General features: G+C 40.9%; 1 protein-coding gene across 1 annotated transcript; it reads left to right on the top strand.

Annotated features, from left to right (window-relative positions):
* The first annotated feature begins 11236 nt into the window (after nt 1-11236).
* Nucleotides 11237-12535, top strand: LOC139450672 (alpha-(1,3)-fucosyltransferase fut-5-like). Its single transcript, XM_071232470.1, has one exon. The coding sequence runs from the start codon at nt 11237-11239 to the stop codon at nt 12533-12535; it is 1299 nt and encodes a 432-aa protein (XP_071088571.1).
* The last annotated feature ends 5371 nt before the right edge of the window (nt 12536-17906 follow it).

Below are 17906 nucleotides of genomic sequence, written 5' to 3'. Positions count from 1 at the left end.
AGTGTGACGTGACAACCACAAAAGGTACACAAAGTGCATAAAGTTTGAGAAGATTGTTTCGTTCATTCGATAACAAATGTTTATGATAAATACTTACAAAGCAAGACATAAAAGAAGAAATTAAACTTTCAGAAACAGCACTGCTTGTTAAGCCATCAGTCTATTTTTTAAGGTCATCAGTTTTAATCAGATAGCTGTAACACATAGTCATAACAGATAGCTGTAACACATACAGTCATAACAGATAGCTGTAATACATAAAGTGATAAGGTCACGTGACTGCAATGTACAGTGATTGACACGTGTTCCGATTCTGTGTAGTTTCAACGTTGAAGCGAGAACACAATGCAAACAGACGAGTTGTTGAGATCATATAGTCAATGACACTTGCACCATTCGCACCAATAAATGTATATTCACCTTTGCCCGGGGGCGTTCGGGTAGCCTAGTGGTTTAAGCGTTCGCTCGTCAGGCCGAAGACCCGGGTTCGATTCCCGACATTGGTACAATGTGCGAAGCCCATTTCTGGTGTCCCCCGCCGTGATATTGCTGGAATATTGCTAAAAGCGGCGTAAAACCATACCCACTCGCTCACTCACCGTTGCCCGAGTCATCACCACATCTGACTAAATAAATTTAGATTCATGGCACTGCAAAAGTTTAGTAGTGTTCTTTCAAATTGATTCACTATATTATCACATGGATATCGTGTAATGTGAACGTTGTCATCAGAGAAATCTTCTATTCTTAATCGTTCAGCAATGTCATCGGAGATAAAGTCTGCATCTGTACCTGTTCTGGCGTTGAGGTAGCCCCCAATCAACAGGTGTAAATCAACATAGTCATTTAGTACATTTAGTAGAGAGTCAAACAGTAGGCTTATACCACACTTGGATGGTTTGTTAGTATACCAAGACGACCCAATAGGCCGTCAAAATATCCCTTTCCAGATTGAGTAAAGATTTATCTACGATAAAGAACATACAGTTCAGATCGATAACATGGCTTTTCACGTATTGAATAAGTGAAGTTTTAATCAATACCACATTACCCCCAGACAGTCTTCCAAATGAGGAAACTTTACTAGCTGGTAAAACGTATTGCTGATAAGCAGAGTGAGTGAGTTTGATTTTACGCCGCTTTTAGCAATATTCCAGCAATATCAAGGCGGATATCACGACACCAGAAATGGGCTTCACACATTGTAGCCATGTCGGGAATCGAACCCGGGTCTTCGGCGTGACGAGCGAACGCTTTAACCACTAGGCTACCCGACCACCCGTCTGATAATCAGAAACATATTGATGGCAAAGAGGTTTCTTACACCATGTTTCACTACCTGAAATAAAGTCGTGCCGTTTAATGAATTCGATTAAATGTGGATCATCAATTTTGGTTGGAAGTCCTTATATGTTCCAAAATAAAATGTTGATTTGATGACTGTGGTCATCGGAGCGTGTAGGGCCGTGGCCACACCCCTAGCTGTGGTCATCGGAGCGTGTAGGGCCGCGGCCACACCCCTAGCTATGGTTAACGTTAACTTAGATCTGTTGCGTAATTTTGTCGACCACAATATAGAACAGCGTTAACACAACATAACACAACTGAGCTGTTCCCAGGTAGTAATTTATAGCTTATGAGGGGCCGTCGGGTAGCCTAGTGGTTAAATTGTTCGCTCGTCAGGCCGAAGACCCGTGTTCGATTCCCGACATGGGTACAATGTGTGAAGCCCATTTCTGGTGTCCCCCGCCGTGATATTGCTGGAATATTGCTAAAAGCGGCGTAAAACCACTCACTAACTATAGCTTATGAGCTCGTCAGAGGATGCTGAACGTTAGTTTCACGAGTGGGAAGTGGTTTCAAGACACCGATCACTTTACACAGTGTTTCCTCGTGTAAGGCGGATTAACTGTAATCCGGGAACCCGCAAAAGCTGACATCCTCTTCCTCATCACACGGACATATACCTGAAGCCGCGTTCTAGACCACGTGTTTAATATTTATGCTGATGCGATTTTCTTGTTGATATGTTTCCCATAAAGAGGGAACACCAAGCGAACCACGTTTTCACGTGAGGATTTTCCCTTAGAATCCACTTTTTGTTGAGGTAGGTAATGTTATATTATATGCTTCAGTGTGAAACTCTTGAGTTTTCTGATGTTGTGGAAATGTATCGTGTGTCTGGCCCGTACACAAACTGTTGACTTTCTTTATACGTAAGTTCCACTCTGACAAGGCAAAATAATGACACTCGATGAGAGAAACATGATATTTCACATGAAATATACATTATATGTTTTTATTGATTTGTAAATATGTATAATGAGTGTTCACTCCCATTTGATTATCGATCCCCGAGGTACATAGTTATCCTATAGGTAGTATTTGTTACGGAATATTTCGTATCAATGACATCATAAATCTTTGAACTCCACAAGAATGATAAGAAGATTCGTTATCCATGTTGTATAAAAATGATAATATTCTCTGTTGCCGACTAAAAGCGAAAAAGTCAACCACATTGTTGAGAGAAGAAATGTCGAAACTGAGAACCGTGTTCGCCAAACTCTTGATATTACCCACTGGATTGCAGGTACTTTGTCACGAGGGTGCTCTTTATATTCGTCAAAACAAAAACACACACCAACACTGCACATACTAACACTTTGCACATTAACCCTACCAACACTAACCATAAACTAACAGTGCACACACTAACACTACATACACTACACACACCAACACTACACACACTAACACTGCACTCACTAACACTACAAACACTAACATTACACACACTAACACTGCACTCACTAATACTACAAACACCAACACTACACACACTAACACTGCACTCACTAATACTACAAACACTAACACTACAAACACTAACACTACACACACTAACACTACACACACCAACACTACACACACTAACACGACACACACTAACACTGCACTCACTAATACTACAAACACTAACACTACAAACACTAACACTACACACACTAACACTACATACACTACACATACCAACACTACACACACCAACACGACACACACCAACACTGCACTCACTAACACTACAAACACTAACACTACACACACTAACACTGCACTCACTAATACTACAAACACCAACACTACACACACTAACACTACACACACTAACACTACACACACCAACACTACACACACTAACACGACACACACTAACACTGCACTCTCTAACACTACAAACACTAACACTACACACAGTACCACTGCACTCACTAATACTACAAACACCAACACTACACACACTAACACTGCACTCACTAATACTACAAACACTAACACAACAAACACTAACACTACACACACTAACTCTACACACACCAACACTACACACACTAACACGACACACACTAACACTGCACTCACTAACACTACAAACACTAACACTACAAACACTAACACTACATACACTACACATACCAACACTACACACACCAACACGACACACACTAACACTGCACTCATTAGTACGACAAACACTAACACTACAAACACTCACTCCTACTGGAATGCATTCCCGCATATTGGTGCACTGCTTTTGGATCTCTGGCTGGACTTTAAATACGAGATCGTCAAAACTTTCCGTTTCCCATGCGAAAGAAATTGTAATAAGACTTTTCATCCTCAATTTCTAATTCTTTAAGTAGATTGCTGTACGCTCCCTGCATGTCGCGACGACGAATCCAGTCTTTCGTCCAACAACTTCTCTTTTTCTTCGCTTTGGCATTGTCATCTTCACATAATATCACGCAACAGATGACTGCTGCCACGTCTGCTTCAGACATTTTGATACCATGGAAAGATATCATGAGATCGACACTCAATCGGCAGTGGTAGCAAATCGATTAGTCGATATTCGTTACCGAACATGTTGTACTATGTACGGAAATCGGCAGGTCGTTACGACGTGTCGACCCGTGTGAGTCTCACTTAACATACAGTCATAACACACTACCATAACAGATAGCTGAAACACATACAGTCATAACAGATAGCTGTAACACATACAGTCATAACAGATAGCTGTAACACATAAAGTCATAATAGATAGCTGTGACACATACAGTCATCACAGCTAGCTGTGCCAAATACAGTCATAACAGATAGCTATAACACATACAGTCATAACAGATAGCTGTGACACATACAGTCATCACAGCTAGCTGTGCCAAATACAGTCATAACAGATAGCTATAACACATACAGTCATAACAGATAGCTGTGACACATACAGTCATCACAGCTAGCTGTGCCAAATACAGTCATAACAGATAGCTGTAACACATACAGTCATAAGAGATAGCTGTAACACATACAGTCATAACAGATAGCTGTAACACATACAGTCATAACAGATAGCTGTAACACATAGTCACAACAGGTGAGGTGAGGTGAAATTGGGTTTAACGTTGCGTCCAAGATTATTGCACTTATATAGCGACCATAGTCATGACAGAAAACCCTAACACATACAGTCATAACGTAGCTGTAACACATACAGTCATAACGTAGCTGTAACACATAGTCATAACTTAGCTGTAACACATACAGTCATAACGTAGCTGTAACACATACAGTCATAACGTAGCTGTAACACATACAGTCATAACAGATAGCTGTAACACATACAGTCATAACGTAGTTGTAGCACATACAGTCATAACATAGCTGTAACACATACAGTCATAACGTAGCTGTAACACATACAGTCATAACGTAGCTGTAACACATACAGTCATAACGTAGCTCTAGCACATACAGTCATAACAGATAGCTGTAACACATACAGTCATAACAGATAGCTGTAACACATAAAGTCATAACAGATAGCTGTAACATATTGTCATAACAGATAGCTGTAACACATAGTCATTACAGGTAGCTGTAACACATAGTCATAACAGATAGCTGTAACACATACAGTCATAACAGATAGCTGTAACACAGAGTCATAACAGATAGCTGTGACACAGAGTCATAACAGATAGCTGTGACACATAGTCATCACAGATAGCTGTAACACATAGTCATAACAGATAGCTGTAACACATAGTCATAACAGATAGCTGTAACACATACAGTCATAACAGATAGCTGTAACACATAGTCATAACAGATAGCTGTAACACATAGCCATAACAGATAGCTGTAACACATAGTCATAACAGATAGCTTTAACACATACAGTCATAACAGATAGCTGTAACACATAGTCATAACAGATAGCTGTAACACATACAGTCATAACAGATAGCTGTAACACATAGTCATAACAGATAGCTGTAACACATAGTCATAATAGATAGCTGTAACACATACAGTCATAACAGATAGCTGTAACACATAGTCATAACAGATAGCTGTAACACATACAGTCATAACAGATAGCTGTAACACATACAGTCATAACAGATAGCTGTAACACATAGTCATAACAGATAGCTGTAACACATTGTCATAACAGATAGCTGTAACACATACCATCATAACAGAAAAATATGTGAATGAAAAACTGAAAGCCAGAGATAACACCAGGTGTTCGCGAAAAGGGAAAGCGAGTTAGATCAATAGAGGAACCTTAAAACGAAATAGGATTTGAAAAATACTTCCAACTCTAGTGGTGCAATTCTTCATCTGTCCGACATAGCTGTATCTAATTTAACTCTATACGAAGAAGAAATGACATAACTTACGGCATTAGGCTCATTTATGCAAAGAAGTTAAATAAAGCCATTTCCGTTTCCTCTCACATCTCAGTGAATTCTGATGGGAATTTTCAGTGTTCGGTCCGGCTTGGCCCGAGCAGTCAAAATCAATTAAAACAGAAAAAATGTATCATGAACTATGTTAAGATCTACAGACAAATTCCAGCCAAGTATTGCTTTAAATCGTATTTCAAAAGGACTCGTTCGTCAAAGTGAAACCTTACCTCCTCTGTACTCTCAACATAGCTTCCATAGTGTTCCTCGTGAAAATCAACTTTCACGTCACAGATGTATCATAGAATGTGTTTTGATATAAAGAAGAAAATTATATCGGTGTTCGCCCGGGAGTTCTAAATTTGATATTTAGGAGGCAAAATCCTCTTGGGAACAGTAAGGACTCAGACACGGTTCATTGGCACTGGGTTTGGCACTCCCGGTACCAGGCAAATAAAACGAGAACAAAGGAGTACCGCTCACCAATTTCATTACCGTATTAATACATTAAAGTTAAGAACATAATGTACATATCAATGTTCAGTCCCGGTTAAGAAGTACCGAGAAGTTAATGTTTAATTAATGCATTTTAAATAAAATGTATAAAAAGTTAAATATGTACATAGTCATAATAATGCCTTGCCAACCTTCGATCTCAATATTATGAATGTGATTATGTGACTGATCATTTCAGACAAAAATTTGATTTCATTGCGCTAAAAATATGTCCCCAGAACCCATTGTAAAACTTTGATATAACAATTGTGACGACAGTTGACTGTTGCTGTTGACTCGCGAAAGGGTTGGGTAAAGAATGACACTATTCAATAAATTCCCAGTCTCTTTGAAAACAGATCTTAGTACTCGCTAGACATTACAGGTGAGGTCATTGTAAGATGTAATAACCATAAGTAGATCTAAGTTTGTTAGTTTTTTGACCAAATCTGAAACAATTTCGATTTGCAACAGATAAAAAACTCCCGTAGCTGTTCAAATAGTTAATTTGCCATACTGACTTCAGAAAATGCGTGATTTCATAAAAAAAAACATGAACATGCCAAAATGTCAATTTACAAATCAATAGCGTGTGTGTCCACCTCTGGTTGCGATGCAAGCAACACATCATCGTCTCATGGAATGGACCAGGCGTCGCACAATGTCCTGTGGGGTATCTGTCCATATCTGCTGGGGCATGTTTCGAAGTTCCTGGAGTGTCTGTTGAACACGTGGTTGACGTCGAAGGCGCTGATCCATCTCATCCCACATGTGCTCGATTGGTGAGAGATAAGGGGAGCGAGCAGGTCAGGGGATGACATTCACGTTGTTTTGATGAAGAGAACCCTGAACAAGTCGAGCAATATGAGGCCGGGCATTGTCATGTTGAAAGGTAATACCGGGGCCATGACGACGCAAAAAACGGTAGAACAACAAGGCCGATGATCTCGTCGCGGTAGCGCTGTCCATTGAGATTTCCCTCTACCACTATCAAACGGGTCCTCTGTCTTGCTGTAATCCCACCCCATACCATAACGCTTCCGCCCCCGAACCGATCTTCTTCCATGACACAATGATTGACGTAACGTTCACCTCGACGTCGGTACACTCGAATCCGTCCATCGCTGTGGCTGAGGTGAAAACGAGACTCGTCAGTGAATAGAACTTGTTCCCACTGCATAGACGCTGCATGCCCGTCTAGCGTAGACGCTGTATGCAGCCCTGTAGACGTGCTTGGTGGTGGTTTCCTGTCAAAATGGGACGTCTGCCGGATCTTCTGGCGACAATCCCTTCTGGCGACAATCCCATCTGAGGCGACGACGTACGGTTTGTGAAGATATTCGTCGAAGGCCAGGGCTGCTTCTTGCAGTCACTGTTGCTGGCTGGAATCGATTGTTGTCAGTTGTATAACTGCCATTTTAGGCAAAGCAAAATTACCGAAAGTGACTTCTGAAAATTAGGTACATTGTAAATCTCGCCTAACCCAAATTCATGGAGTTATTTACTGAGTGTTTAGAAATCTAAATATCGGATATTTACTCGAATAATTGAAGTAGGAAAATAGCATATTAGTGATCACGGGTATCAAATCACTAATGATAATTCTGAAACGACGCTGATCAGCCTAGAATCAATTAGAATGTTTTGGAAAATATGCATACACGAACGCCGAAGTGTACGTTCCACCAGGATTGTGTTTACAAAATGCCGGTTATGAGACGTGTGTAATGTTATGTAATATATGTTGTGAAGCACTCCTAAAATATCCATGTTAGCCCCCATTATCCACACAAGCATGATACATGTAAAGGGAGGCCACTCCGAATAAGGAATTCTTACAAGTGCCAGCCATGTGTCTTCATTACTTGACAGTACCTATTCGATCAGGTATATTTCAAACTCAGCTGCTAGATCTATACATGCATCCCTAAATTCCTCATACATTTTAGAAACAAAATGACAAATGCTCTTTGTCACCAATGCAAATTATCTAAATGAAGTCATGCGAAATAAATTAGGCAGAGAAACGAAAACTGTGCTCGGAAAACTGTACTTGCTGAAATGTAAACAAAGCAGGTATTTTCGTCTAATTGATGCATAGCCTGCGACCTCGGGGTATCGCGGTACTTGCCATGTACGCTAAACGGAACAAAATGCACTCACTAACCTTTATGATTATTCGTGTTCTCTATATCAGATGACATTTATTTTATCTAACAATGCATATTTTACTGAAAAAAGTTCATTATTTACATTAGTAGCTGCGAGTAAAGGCCGGGCCTCGCGCTCAGGGTGACAAGGGAGAGAACTCCATCGTACCGCGGTACAGAGAAAACTTGTGTATGGAGGTCCGAATTGGACAAAAAGAGGACATACTTCTACCAACCACTTAGTATGATCATGCCAGACATCAGTGATTTGTCCAGACAAGTGCAAAGACGGCACAAGTAAAATTCTAAATGTGTTATCAGTAATAGGTATTCAATGCATATTTACCGAAAAGTAAGAGAAAAATATTTTAAGAATCAACAACAAAATATCAGAAATGATATTCTAAGATTGGTTTTTAAAAAAAACATTGGATGACAATAATTTGTAACAAAATGGAAAAATGTTAAAAGTCAACAATAAATATATAAAAAGCACTCCTAGTATGCCCAAAACATGTATTTATGTTGTGGCTGCTAGTGAAGAACGTATTTCTAAGTTTGGCATTCTGGCCCTTATGATCTCCCAATAGCTTCTGGGCACAGAGCGGGAAAAAAAATGTGCAGACTACGTAACTTCCGTTACCTTATTAGTAGCCATGAATATGGAGATTATCTAGTTCAGGTCGATAGAGTTATACCATTGGCCATTGATAGATGGGGGTAAAGCAATATTTTAAAAAAGATGCCAGAAGTAAGTATCAATGCATTAATAACTCCTTACTTACAGCAGACGGAACATTCCGAGGAAATTGAAATTGTTTACGAAGTGATCACTTCCTGGTTACTGATTTGCATTAATAGACAGCCGCTAAGAGGCGTGTCCCGCGTGAACTACCGGAAATCACAAATGCCGCGATACGATGAATGCCGGGGTACCACGGGGTCCGAGTATACATTGGCTCGATCACGCGTTTGAGAATATTCATCGGAAGAGTATCGTTGCACTAATTATGGAATTACACATAAATACATTACAATGATGTAGTAAATTCAACAGAAGCCGGAAAAGTTTCCGTCATGTGTGACGCCATGACTGACGCTAAATCACTCACAACGACGACGGTAGTTATCTGCATTTCTGACTAATTCTCCTTGTTACATTGGAAAACATGTAAACAAATACCGTACGCAGATTGTCAGAATGTTTCTGATTTCTTACGTGACACATTTATATATATACGACCCCTCAATCAACAAAAATCCTCCTATGGAAATCCCGCGTTCTGTTGTCAGTGAACACGCCATTTTGTAAAAGTCGGTCACCGGTAGTGATGTCATACGTAAGTAAACATTGGTTTACATATTTGTAATTTCTTTGAGGTGTAAACTTTTAACTCGGCATCCAGCGTGTTCTTTGTTTTGTCTAGTTTGCATTATCATCATCGCCTTGATAATCTACTGATATGGCGAAAACCTTTTTGTGTAGGGTCACATTATTTATGAGTAGTAAGCAATACATATGATGACGTCACTTATGACAGTGGTGTTATGTATTAATGCGCTACTGCAATCATGAGAATAGACAAAATGCATCGGTTCCATGCTAAAAAGGTTTGTAAGAAACAGATAACTGCACTCGTGTCTGTCAGATACCACTGATCTTATGACTCGTTGTTACAAAGCGTTTCTAACTCGCTTTCGCTCGTTAGATACGTTTTGAAACAACTCATAAGATCAATGGTATCTGACAGACACTCGTGTAGTAATCTCTATATACTAGACCTAGTTGTGAAGCAGATAGTAGTGTATCGAGGTATACTAAACCTAGTTGTAAAGCAGATAGTAGCATACCTAGGAATACTAGACCTAGTTGTAAAGCAGATAGTAGCATACCTAGGTATACTAGACCTAGTTGTGAAGCAGACAGAAGCATATCGAGGTATACTAGACCTAGTTGTGAAGCAGACAGAAGCATACCGAGGTATACTAGACCAAGTTGTGAAGCAGAGAGTAGTATACCGAGGTATACTAGACCTAGTTGTCAAGCAGATAGTAGCATACTGAGGTATACTAGACCTAGTTGTAAAGCAGATAGTAGCATACCTAGCTATACTAGACCTAGTTCTGAAGCAGAGAGTGTGTACCGAGGTATACTAGACCTAGTTGTGAAGCAGATAACAGCACACCGAGGTAAACTAGACCAGTTGTCAAGCAGATAACAGCACACCAAGGTAATCTAGACCAGTTGTCAAGCAGATAGTAGCATATCGAGGTATACTAGACCTAGCTGTCAAGCAGATAAAAGCACACCGAGGTATAGTAGACCAGTTGTCAAGCAGATAGTAGCATATCGAGGTATACTAGACTTAGTTGTCAAGCAGATAACAGCATACCGAGGTATACTAGACCAGTTATCAAGCAGATAGTAGCATACCGAGGTAAACTAGACCAGTTGTCAAGCAGATAACAGCACACCGAGGTAAACTAGATCTAGTTGTAAAGGAGACAGAAGCATACCGAGGTATACTAGACCTAGTTGTGAAGCAGACAGAAGCATATCGAGGTATACTAGACCTAGTTGTGAAGCAGCCTCAAAAGCAAACATCTTGTACAACCACCGATACCGGGATACTAGGGATCGGTCAGTTTACTTGGAGGAGTTATTGTCCATCTTGTGAAAGGTCAGGCCTGTACGTATTTAGGAATGCAGGTTAGAGAAAACTCCAGAATGTCCATATCAAAGACAAACTTCGAACAGAATATAAACGTAGACTTAAGTTAATCGTATTCTTATTCTTATCCTTGCAATAAATGTAACTATTTTTCCATTTCCAGATGAAAAGCTCCAGCACACCCGGAAAAAAGACTGCTTTTATATTTCTCGTTGTGTCAGTCGCTGGTTTGTTGGTTTCCTTAATGTTAGGAAGAAAGTCAATGTCTCCTGGCATGACAAAGATGGCCCCGATGGAAGGGAAGGTCAACATCTCCAACACGGCCAAAATGATTATCCATCTTGAGTCTGCTGACGCAGTATCCGGGTCTGCCTTCACTTCGGATTCGTTGAACACAACATCAAACTCCAGGTCAGGTTTCCCTCGTAATACCATACGTTTTGAGAAGAATACAACTAAATTGATACTGTGGTATTTGCGACCAAATTATGTCCCACCCACCCACAAAGGAGAGTTACGTCCCTTGAAGAACTGTCCAGATTTAAACTGTCGGGAAACATCGGACGTGAAACTGATATCTAGAGCAGATGCAGTTGTATTTGATGTTCATTTTAAAATCCGACCTGACAATAAACCGATCAGATACCCAGACCAGACATGGGTATTTTTCGCCCAAGAATCTCCAGTTCACGTCAAGTCAAGAGTGTACAGAATGGACAAATGGAAGTCTTCCTTTAACTGGACATGCACCTACAGACGAGATTCCGATGTATGGATGCCATACGGAATTATCCTTAAAAATCCGAAACTGACCAAAAAGGATTACCGTAAAATAGCTGAGAGTAAAACTAAAATGGCCGGTTGGGTCGTGAGCCACTGTTCATGTGAAAGCAAGCGCAAAGTGTTTGCCAAGCGACTGGTAGAGCAAGGTATTCAGGTAGATACATTTGGAGACTGTGGGAAGAAATGCGGGAACAGAAGTAAAGATGGAACAGAAACCTGCGAAAACTTGGCGTCCAGCAATTATTCATTTTATCTCTCCTTTGAAAACTCTCTGTGTGACGACTACATTACCGAAAAGTTTTTCCACATGTATAACAAAGATGTGATTCTTATAGCACGAGGGGGGCGCCAGTTTTTAAAAAGTCTCCCGAAAGGAACGTTTATAAATACGGATGACTATAAAAATGTGAAAGATCTGGCAGCATACTTGAAACGGCTACACGAAAATAAAAATGAATACATCAGCTTTTTAAAAAGGAAGGATGAGTATATGGCAGTGGATGAAACGTTTACCTACAAACCTACTCCAACCTTCATATACACACATTCACAGTATATATCAGAACCCATGTGTGACATGTGCAGGAAACTCTTAGACATTGACAATAATAGGAACACATACCCCGATGTATACCAGTGGTATAACGAGAATACGTGTGTTGAACCGACTGACCTTTAGATGTGTACATATGCGGTGGTCAGAGGTAATTATCGCGTGATAAGTCAAAGGTGTGGCATGGACTACTAAACTGGATGTGTGTATTAAATGGCCGAGGGTGTGCAGGTGCTAGTAGGTTACTAAGTTGCTAGTTAAGTACTTGAAAAAGCTACCGTTGCCAATGGCGATTAGCTGCTACCGCTGCCCGACCGTGGTAGCATATTTAATTATAAGAAACGTTATCACGCTGCCAAAACAAGCTGCCACTGCTGGCCTAAGGCAGATACTGCTACCCGGCCCCAGATAGCATAGCCGACCAAAACAGAAGAAGAAGAAGAAGAAGAAGAAAAATATTTTATCAACGTGTCACTGGATGCATAAAATCGGTAACATTGCAAATATGACATGAATTAAAAGTACATCCTCCGGCCAGCATTGGCCTGCATACGCTGTGTTCTGCATACGCTGTTTTTGTTGCGATGTTGCCCTTTAGACTGCTGCGGAAATCAATCACTGACATCACCGAGGGTCTAGCCATGAGATGGACAGCTTCTGTTGTCAGTTGATGTTGTATGCTCCCTATGTTGTGGAGATGAAAGAAGCAAGACTCCAGGATGTTCATCAAATCAGTGAAATGTGTGGGTGTCTCCAGCATGGATGTCATTAACGCCCATCCCTTTAAGCTTAAGATCATTACCAAAGCGACACTAGTGGTGTGAGAAGGGATGCAAGTAAAGTGGGACCACATTTGTAAATCGCTAATCTTCGTTGCTTACGCATTGCATACTGAGTTTTATGGCTATGATATATGAAAGTAGTGTTGCTTTATTGATGGGATGTGACTCTAAAACTGATTTAGTGTGACGTGACAACCACAAAAGGTACACAAAGTGCATAAAGTTTGAGAAGATTGTTTCGTTCATTCGATAACAAATGTTTATGATAAATACTTACAAAGCAAGAAATATAAGAAGAAATTAAACTTTCAGAAACAGCACTGCTTGTTAAGCCATCAGTCTATTTTTTAAGGTCATCAGTTTTAATAAAAGAAAAATGTGCTGTGCACATGATTTTCATCGATTCACCTGCACAAAAACGGGTGTTATCTGAAGACAATACGTGGCCATTAATGTTTCAATACACAATAAGGGCCCACAATGATAACTGATCAAAATGTTAAAATTTTAGGATTGTGAAGTTTTTAATTTGGTTCAGTATATATACCTTGTGGCGGTCCCAGGTAAGATACACAAATATACCTGGTGGAGGTCTCAGGGAACATATACATATATACCTTGTGGAGGTCTCAGGTAACATACACATATATACCTGGTGGCGGTCCCAGGTAAGATACACATATATACCTGGCGGAGGTCTCAGGTAACATACACATATATACCTGGTGGCGGTCCCAGGTAAGATACACATATATACCTGGCGGAGGTCTCAGGTAACATATACATATATACCTGGTGGAGGTCTCAAATAACATACACATTTACACCTGGTGGAGGTCTCAGGTAACATACAGATATATACCTGGTGGAGGTCTCAGGTACATGAGGGTAGAGGTTAGGTTTCCAGTTCAGATGTGGAGGGTGTGTTGTGTCATACTCTCTTGTGGAGGGTTGTTGTGTCATACAGTCTCGTGGGGTGTGTGTTGTATCATACAGTCTTGTGAGTTGTGTCATACAGTCTTAAGGAGGGTGTGGTATGTCATACAGTCTTGTGAGTTGTGTCATACAGTCTTATTGAGGGTGTGTTATGTCATACAGTCTTGTGAGTTGTGTCATACAGTCTTATGGAGTGTGTGTTATGTCATACAGTCTTGTGAGTTCTTTCATACAGTCTTATGGAGGGTGTGGTATGTCATACAGTCTTGTGAGTTGTGTCATACAGTCTTATGGAGGGTGTGGTATGTCATACAGTCTTGTGACTTGTGTCTTAAAAGTCTTGTGGGTTGTGAGTTGTCTCCGTCCCCTTGCCCGTATTTACCGAAGTAACATTTTGTACCTGTATTTACGTTTATTTACCCCAGTAACATAATTTACCTGTGTTTGCGTGTATTTACCCAGATACATTAGTAACCCCTATTTGCATCGTTCAGTGCAGTCTGAGTGAGTGAGTGAGTGAGTATGGTTTAACGCCGCTTTTAGCAATATTCCAGCAATATCACGGCGGGGGACACCAGAAATGAGCTTCACACATTGTACCCATGTCGGGAATCGAACCCGGGTCTTCGGCGTGACGAACGAACGCTCTAACCACTAGGCTACCCGACCGCCCCCAGTGCAGTCTGAAGTGCGTGTATGTATATACTCTTCAAACAAAGTAGGGGAGTCTCGGAAATACTTTCAAATTTCAAAAATTGTAAGAGATTAGTTTCTAGTAATAATTGTATGATAACAATGAACGAATTGGGAACAAATAACAACCGGTAGTAAAGTATGGCAGTATATATTATTATGACCGCCAACGATTTTGCTGGACGAGAGGGGTAAGATGGGAAATATAAAAGTTGACGTTTTTGGACTAGTGGGGCCTAATACCGCCACAATTTGTCAACCATTCATTTACTCGACGAATAATGCTGCGTATGAGTCTCCAAATGGCGATTGGAGGGAGTCTGTCCAGCTCCTCTAGCAGCGACTGACCAAGTTCAGCCAACGTCGTCGTGCACGTGTTACTGGTATCATTGTACACGTGTCGTCATCCATTCACGTGTTACTGGTATCATTGTACACGTGTCCTCATCCATACAAGTGTTGTTGGTATCACTGTACACGTGTCGTCATCCATACAAGTGTTGCTTGTAACATTGTACACATGTCGTCATCCATGCACGTGTTGCTTGTATCACTGTACACATGTCGTTATCTATACAAGTGTTTCTGGTATCACTGTACACGTGTCGTTATCCATGCAAGTTTTGTTGGTATCACTGTACACGTGTCGTTATCTATACAAGTGTTTCTGGTATCACTGTACACGTGTCGTTATCTATACAAGTGTTTCTGGTATCACTGTACACGTGTCGTCATCCATGCAAGTGTTGTTGGTATCACTGTACACGTGTCGTTATCTATACAAGTGTTTCTGGTATCACTGTACACGTGTCGTCATCCATGCAAGTGTTGTTGGTATCACTGTACACGTGTCGTTATCTATACAAGTGTTTCTGGTATCACTGTACACGTGTCGTCATCCATGCAAGTGTTTCTGGTATCACTGTACACATGTCGTCATCCATGCAAGTGTTTCTGGTATCACTGTACACGTGTCGTTATCTATACAAGTGTTTCTGGTATCACTGTACACGTGTCGTCATCCATGCAAGTGTTTCTGGTATCACTGTACACATGTCGTCATCCATGCAAGTGTTTCTGGTATCACTGTACACGTGTCGTTATCTATACAAGTGTTGCTGGTATCACTGTACACGTGTCGTCATCCATGCAAGTGTTTCTGGTATCACTGTACACGTGTCGTCATCCATGCAAGTGTTGCTGTATCACTGTACACGTGTTGTTATCCATGCAAGTGTTTCTGGTATCACTGTACACGTGTCGTCATCCATGCAAGTGTTGTTGGTATCACTGTACACGTGTCCTCATCCATGCAAGTGTTGTTGGTATCATTGTACACGTGTCGTTTTTCCATACAAGTGTTGCTCGTATCACTGTACACGTGTCGTTATCTATACAAGCGTTGCTGGTATCACTGTACACGTGTCCTCATCCATGCAAGTGTTACTGGTATCATTGTACACGTGTCGTCATCCATGCAAGTGTTGTTCGTATCACTGTACACGTGTCGTCATCCATACAAGTGTTACTGGTATCATTGTACACGTGTCCTCATCCATACAAGTGTTGTTGGTATCACTGTACACGTGTCGTCATCCATACAAGTGTTGCTTGTAACATTGTACACATGTCGTCATCCATGCACGTGTTGCTTGTATCACTGTACACATGTCGTTATCTATACAAGTGTTTCTGGTATCACTGTACACGTGTCGTTATCCATGCAAGTTTTGTTGGTATCACTGTACACGTGTCGTTATCTATACAAGTGTTTCTGGTATCACTGTACACGTGTCGTTATCTATACAAGTGTTTCTGGTATCACTGTACACGTGTCGTCATCCATGCAAGTGTTGTTGGTATCACTGTACACGTGTCGTTATCTATACAAGTGTTTCTGGTATCACTGTACACGTGTCGTCATCCATGCAAGTGTTGTTGGTATCACTGTACACGTGTCGTTATCTATACAAGTGTTTCTGGTATCACTGTACACGTGTCGTCATCCATGCAAGTGTTTCTGGTATCACTGTACACATGTCGTCATCCATGCAAGTGTTTCTGGTATCACTGTACACGTGCCGTTATCTATACAAGTGTTTCTGGTATCACTGTACACGTGTCGTCATCCATGCAAGTGTTTCTGGTATCACTGTACACATGTCGTCATCCATGCAAGTGTTTCTGGTATCACTGTACACGTGTCGTTATCTATACAAGTGTTGCTGGTATCACTGTACACGTGTCGTCATCCATGCAAGTGTTTCTGGTATCACTGTACACGTGTCGTCATCCATGCAAGTGTTGCTGTATCACTGTACACGTGTTGTTATCCATGCAAGTGTTTCTGGTATCACTGTACACGTGTCGTCATCCATGCAAGTGTTGTTGGTATCACTGTACACGTGTCGTCATCCATGCAAGTGTTGTTGGTATCATTGTACACGTGTCGTTTTTCCATACAAGTGTTGCTCGTATCACTGTACACGTGTCGTTATCTATACAAGCGTTGCTGGTATCACTGTACACGTGTCCTCATCCATGCAAGTGTTACTGGTATCATTGTACACGTGTCGTCATCCATGCAAGTGTTGTTCGTATCACTGTACACGTGTCGTCATCCATACAAGTGTTGCTGGTATCACTGTACACGTGTCGTCATCCATACAAGTGTTGCTGGTATCACTGTACACGTGTCGTCATCCATGCAAGTGTTGTTGGTATCACTGTACACGTGTCGTCATCCATACAAGTGTTACTGGTATCACTGTACACGTGTCGTCATCCATACAAGTGTTGCTGTATCACTGTACACGTGTCGTCATCCATACAAGTGTTGTTGGTATCACTGTACACGTGTCGTTATCTATACAAGTGTTACTGGTATCACTGTACACGTGTCTTCATCCATACAAGTGTTGCTGGTATCACTGTACACATGTCTTCATCCATACAAGTGTTGCTGGTATCACTGTACACGTGTCGTCATCCATGCACGTGTTGCTTGTATCACTTACACGTGTCGTCATCCATGCAAGTGTTGCTGGTATCACTGTACACGTGTCGTCATCCATGCACGTGTTGCT

Source organism: Haliotis cracherodii, unplaced genomic scaffold (assembly GCF_022045235.1).
Source record: "Haliotis cracherodii isolate W230 unplaced genomic scaffold, xgHalCrac1.p SCAF_8, whole genome shotgun sequence".
Lineage (NCBI taxonomy): Eukaryota > Metazoa > Mollusca > Gastropoda > Lepetellida > Haliotidae > Haliotis > Haliotis cracherodii.
The sequence above is the reverse complement of the archived record's forward strand: the minus strand, read 5'-3'. Positions and strand labels throughout refer to the sequence as shown.

What these genes read in the sequence shown, in the direction of transcription:
- LOC139450672 (XM_071232470.1), top strand. Translation starts at nt 11,237, where the DNA reads ATGAAAAGCTCCAGCACACCCGGAAAAAAGACTGCTTTTATATTTCTC.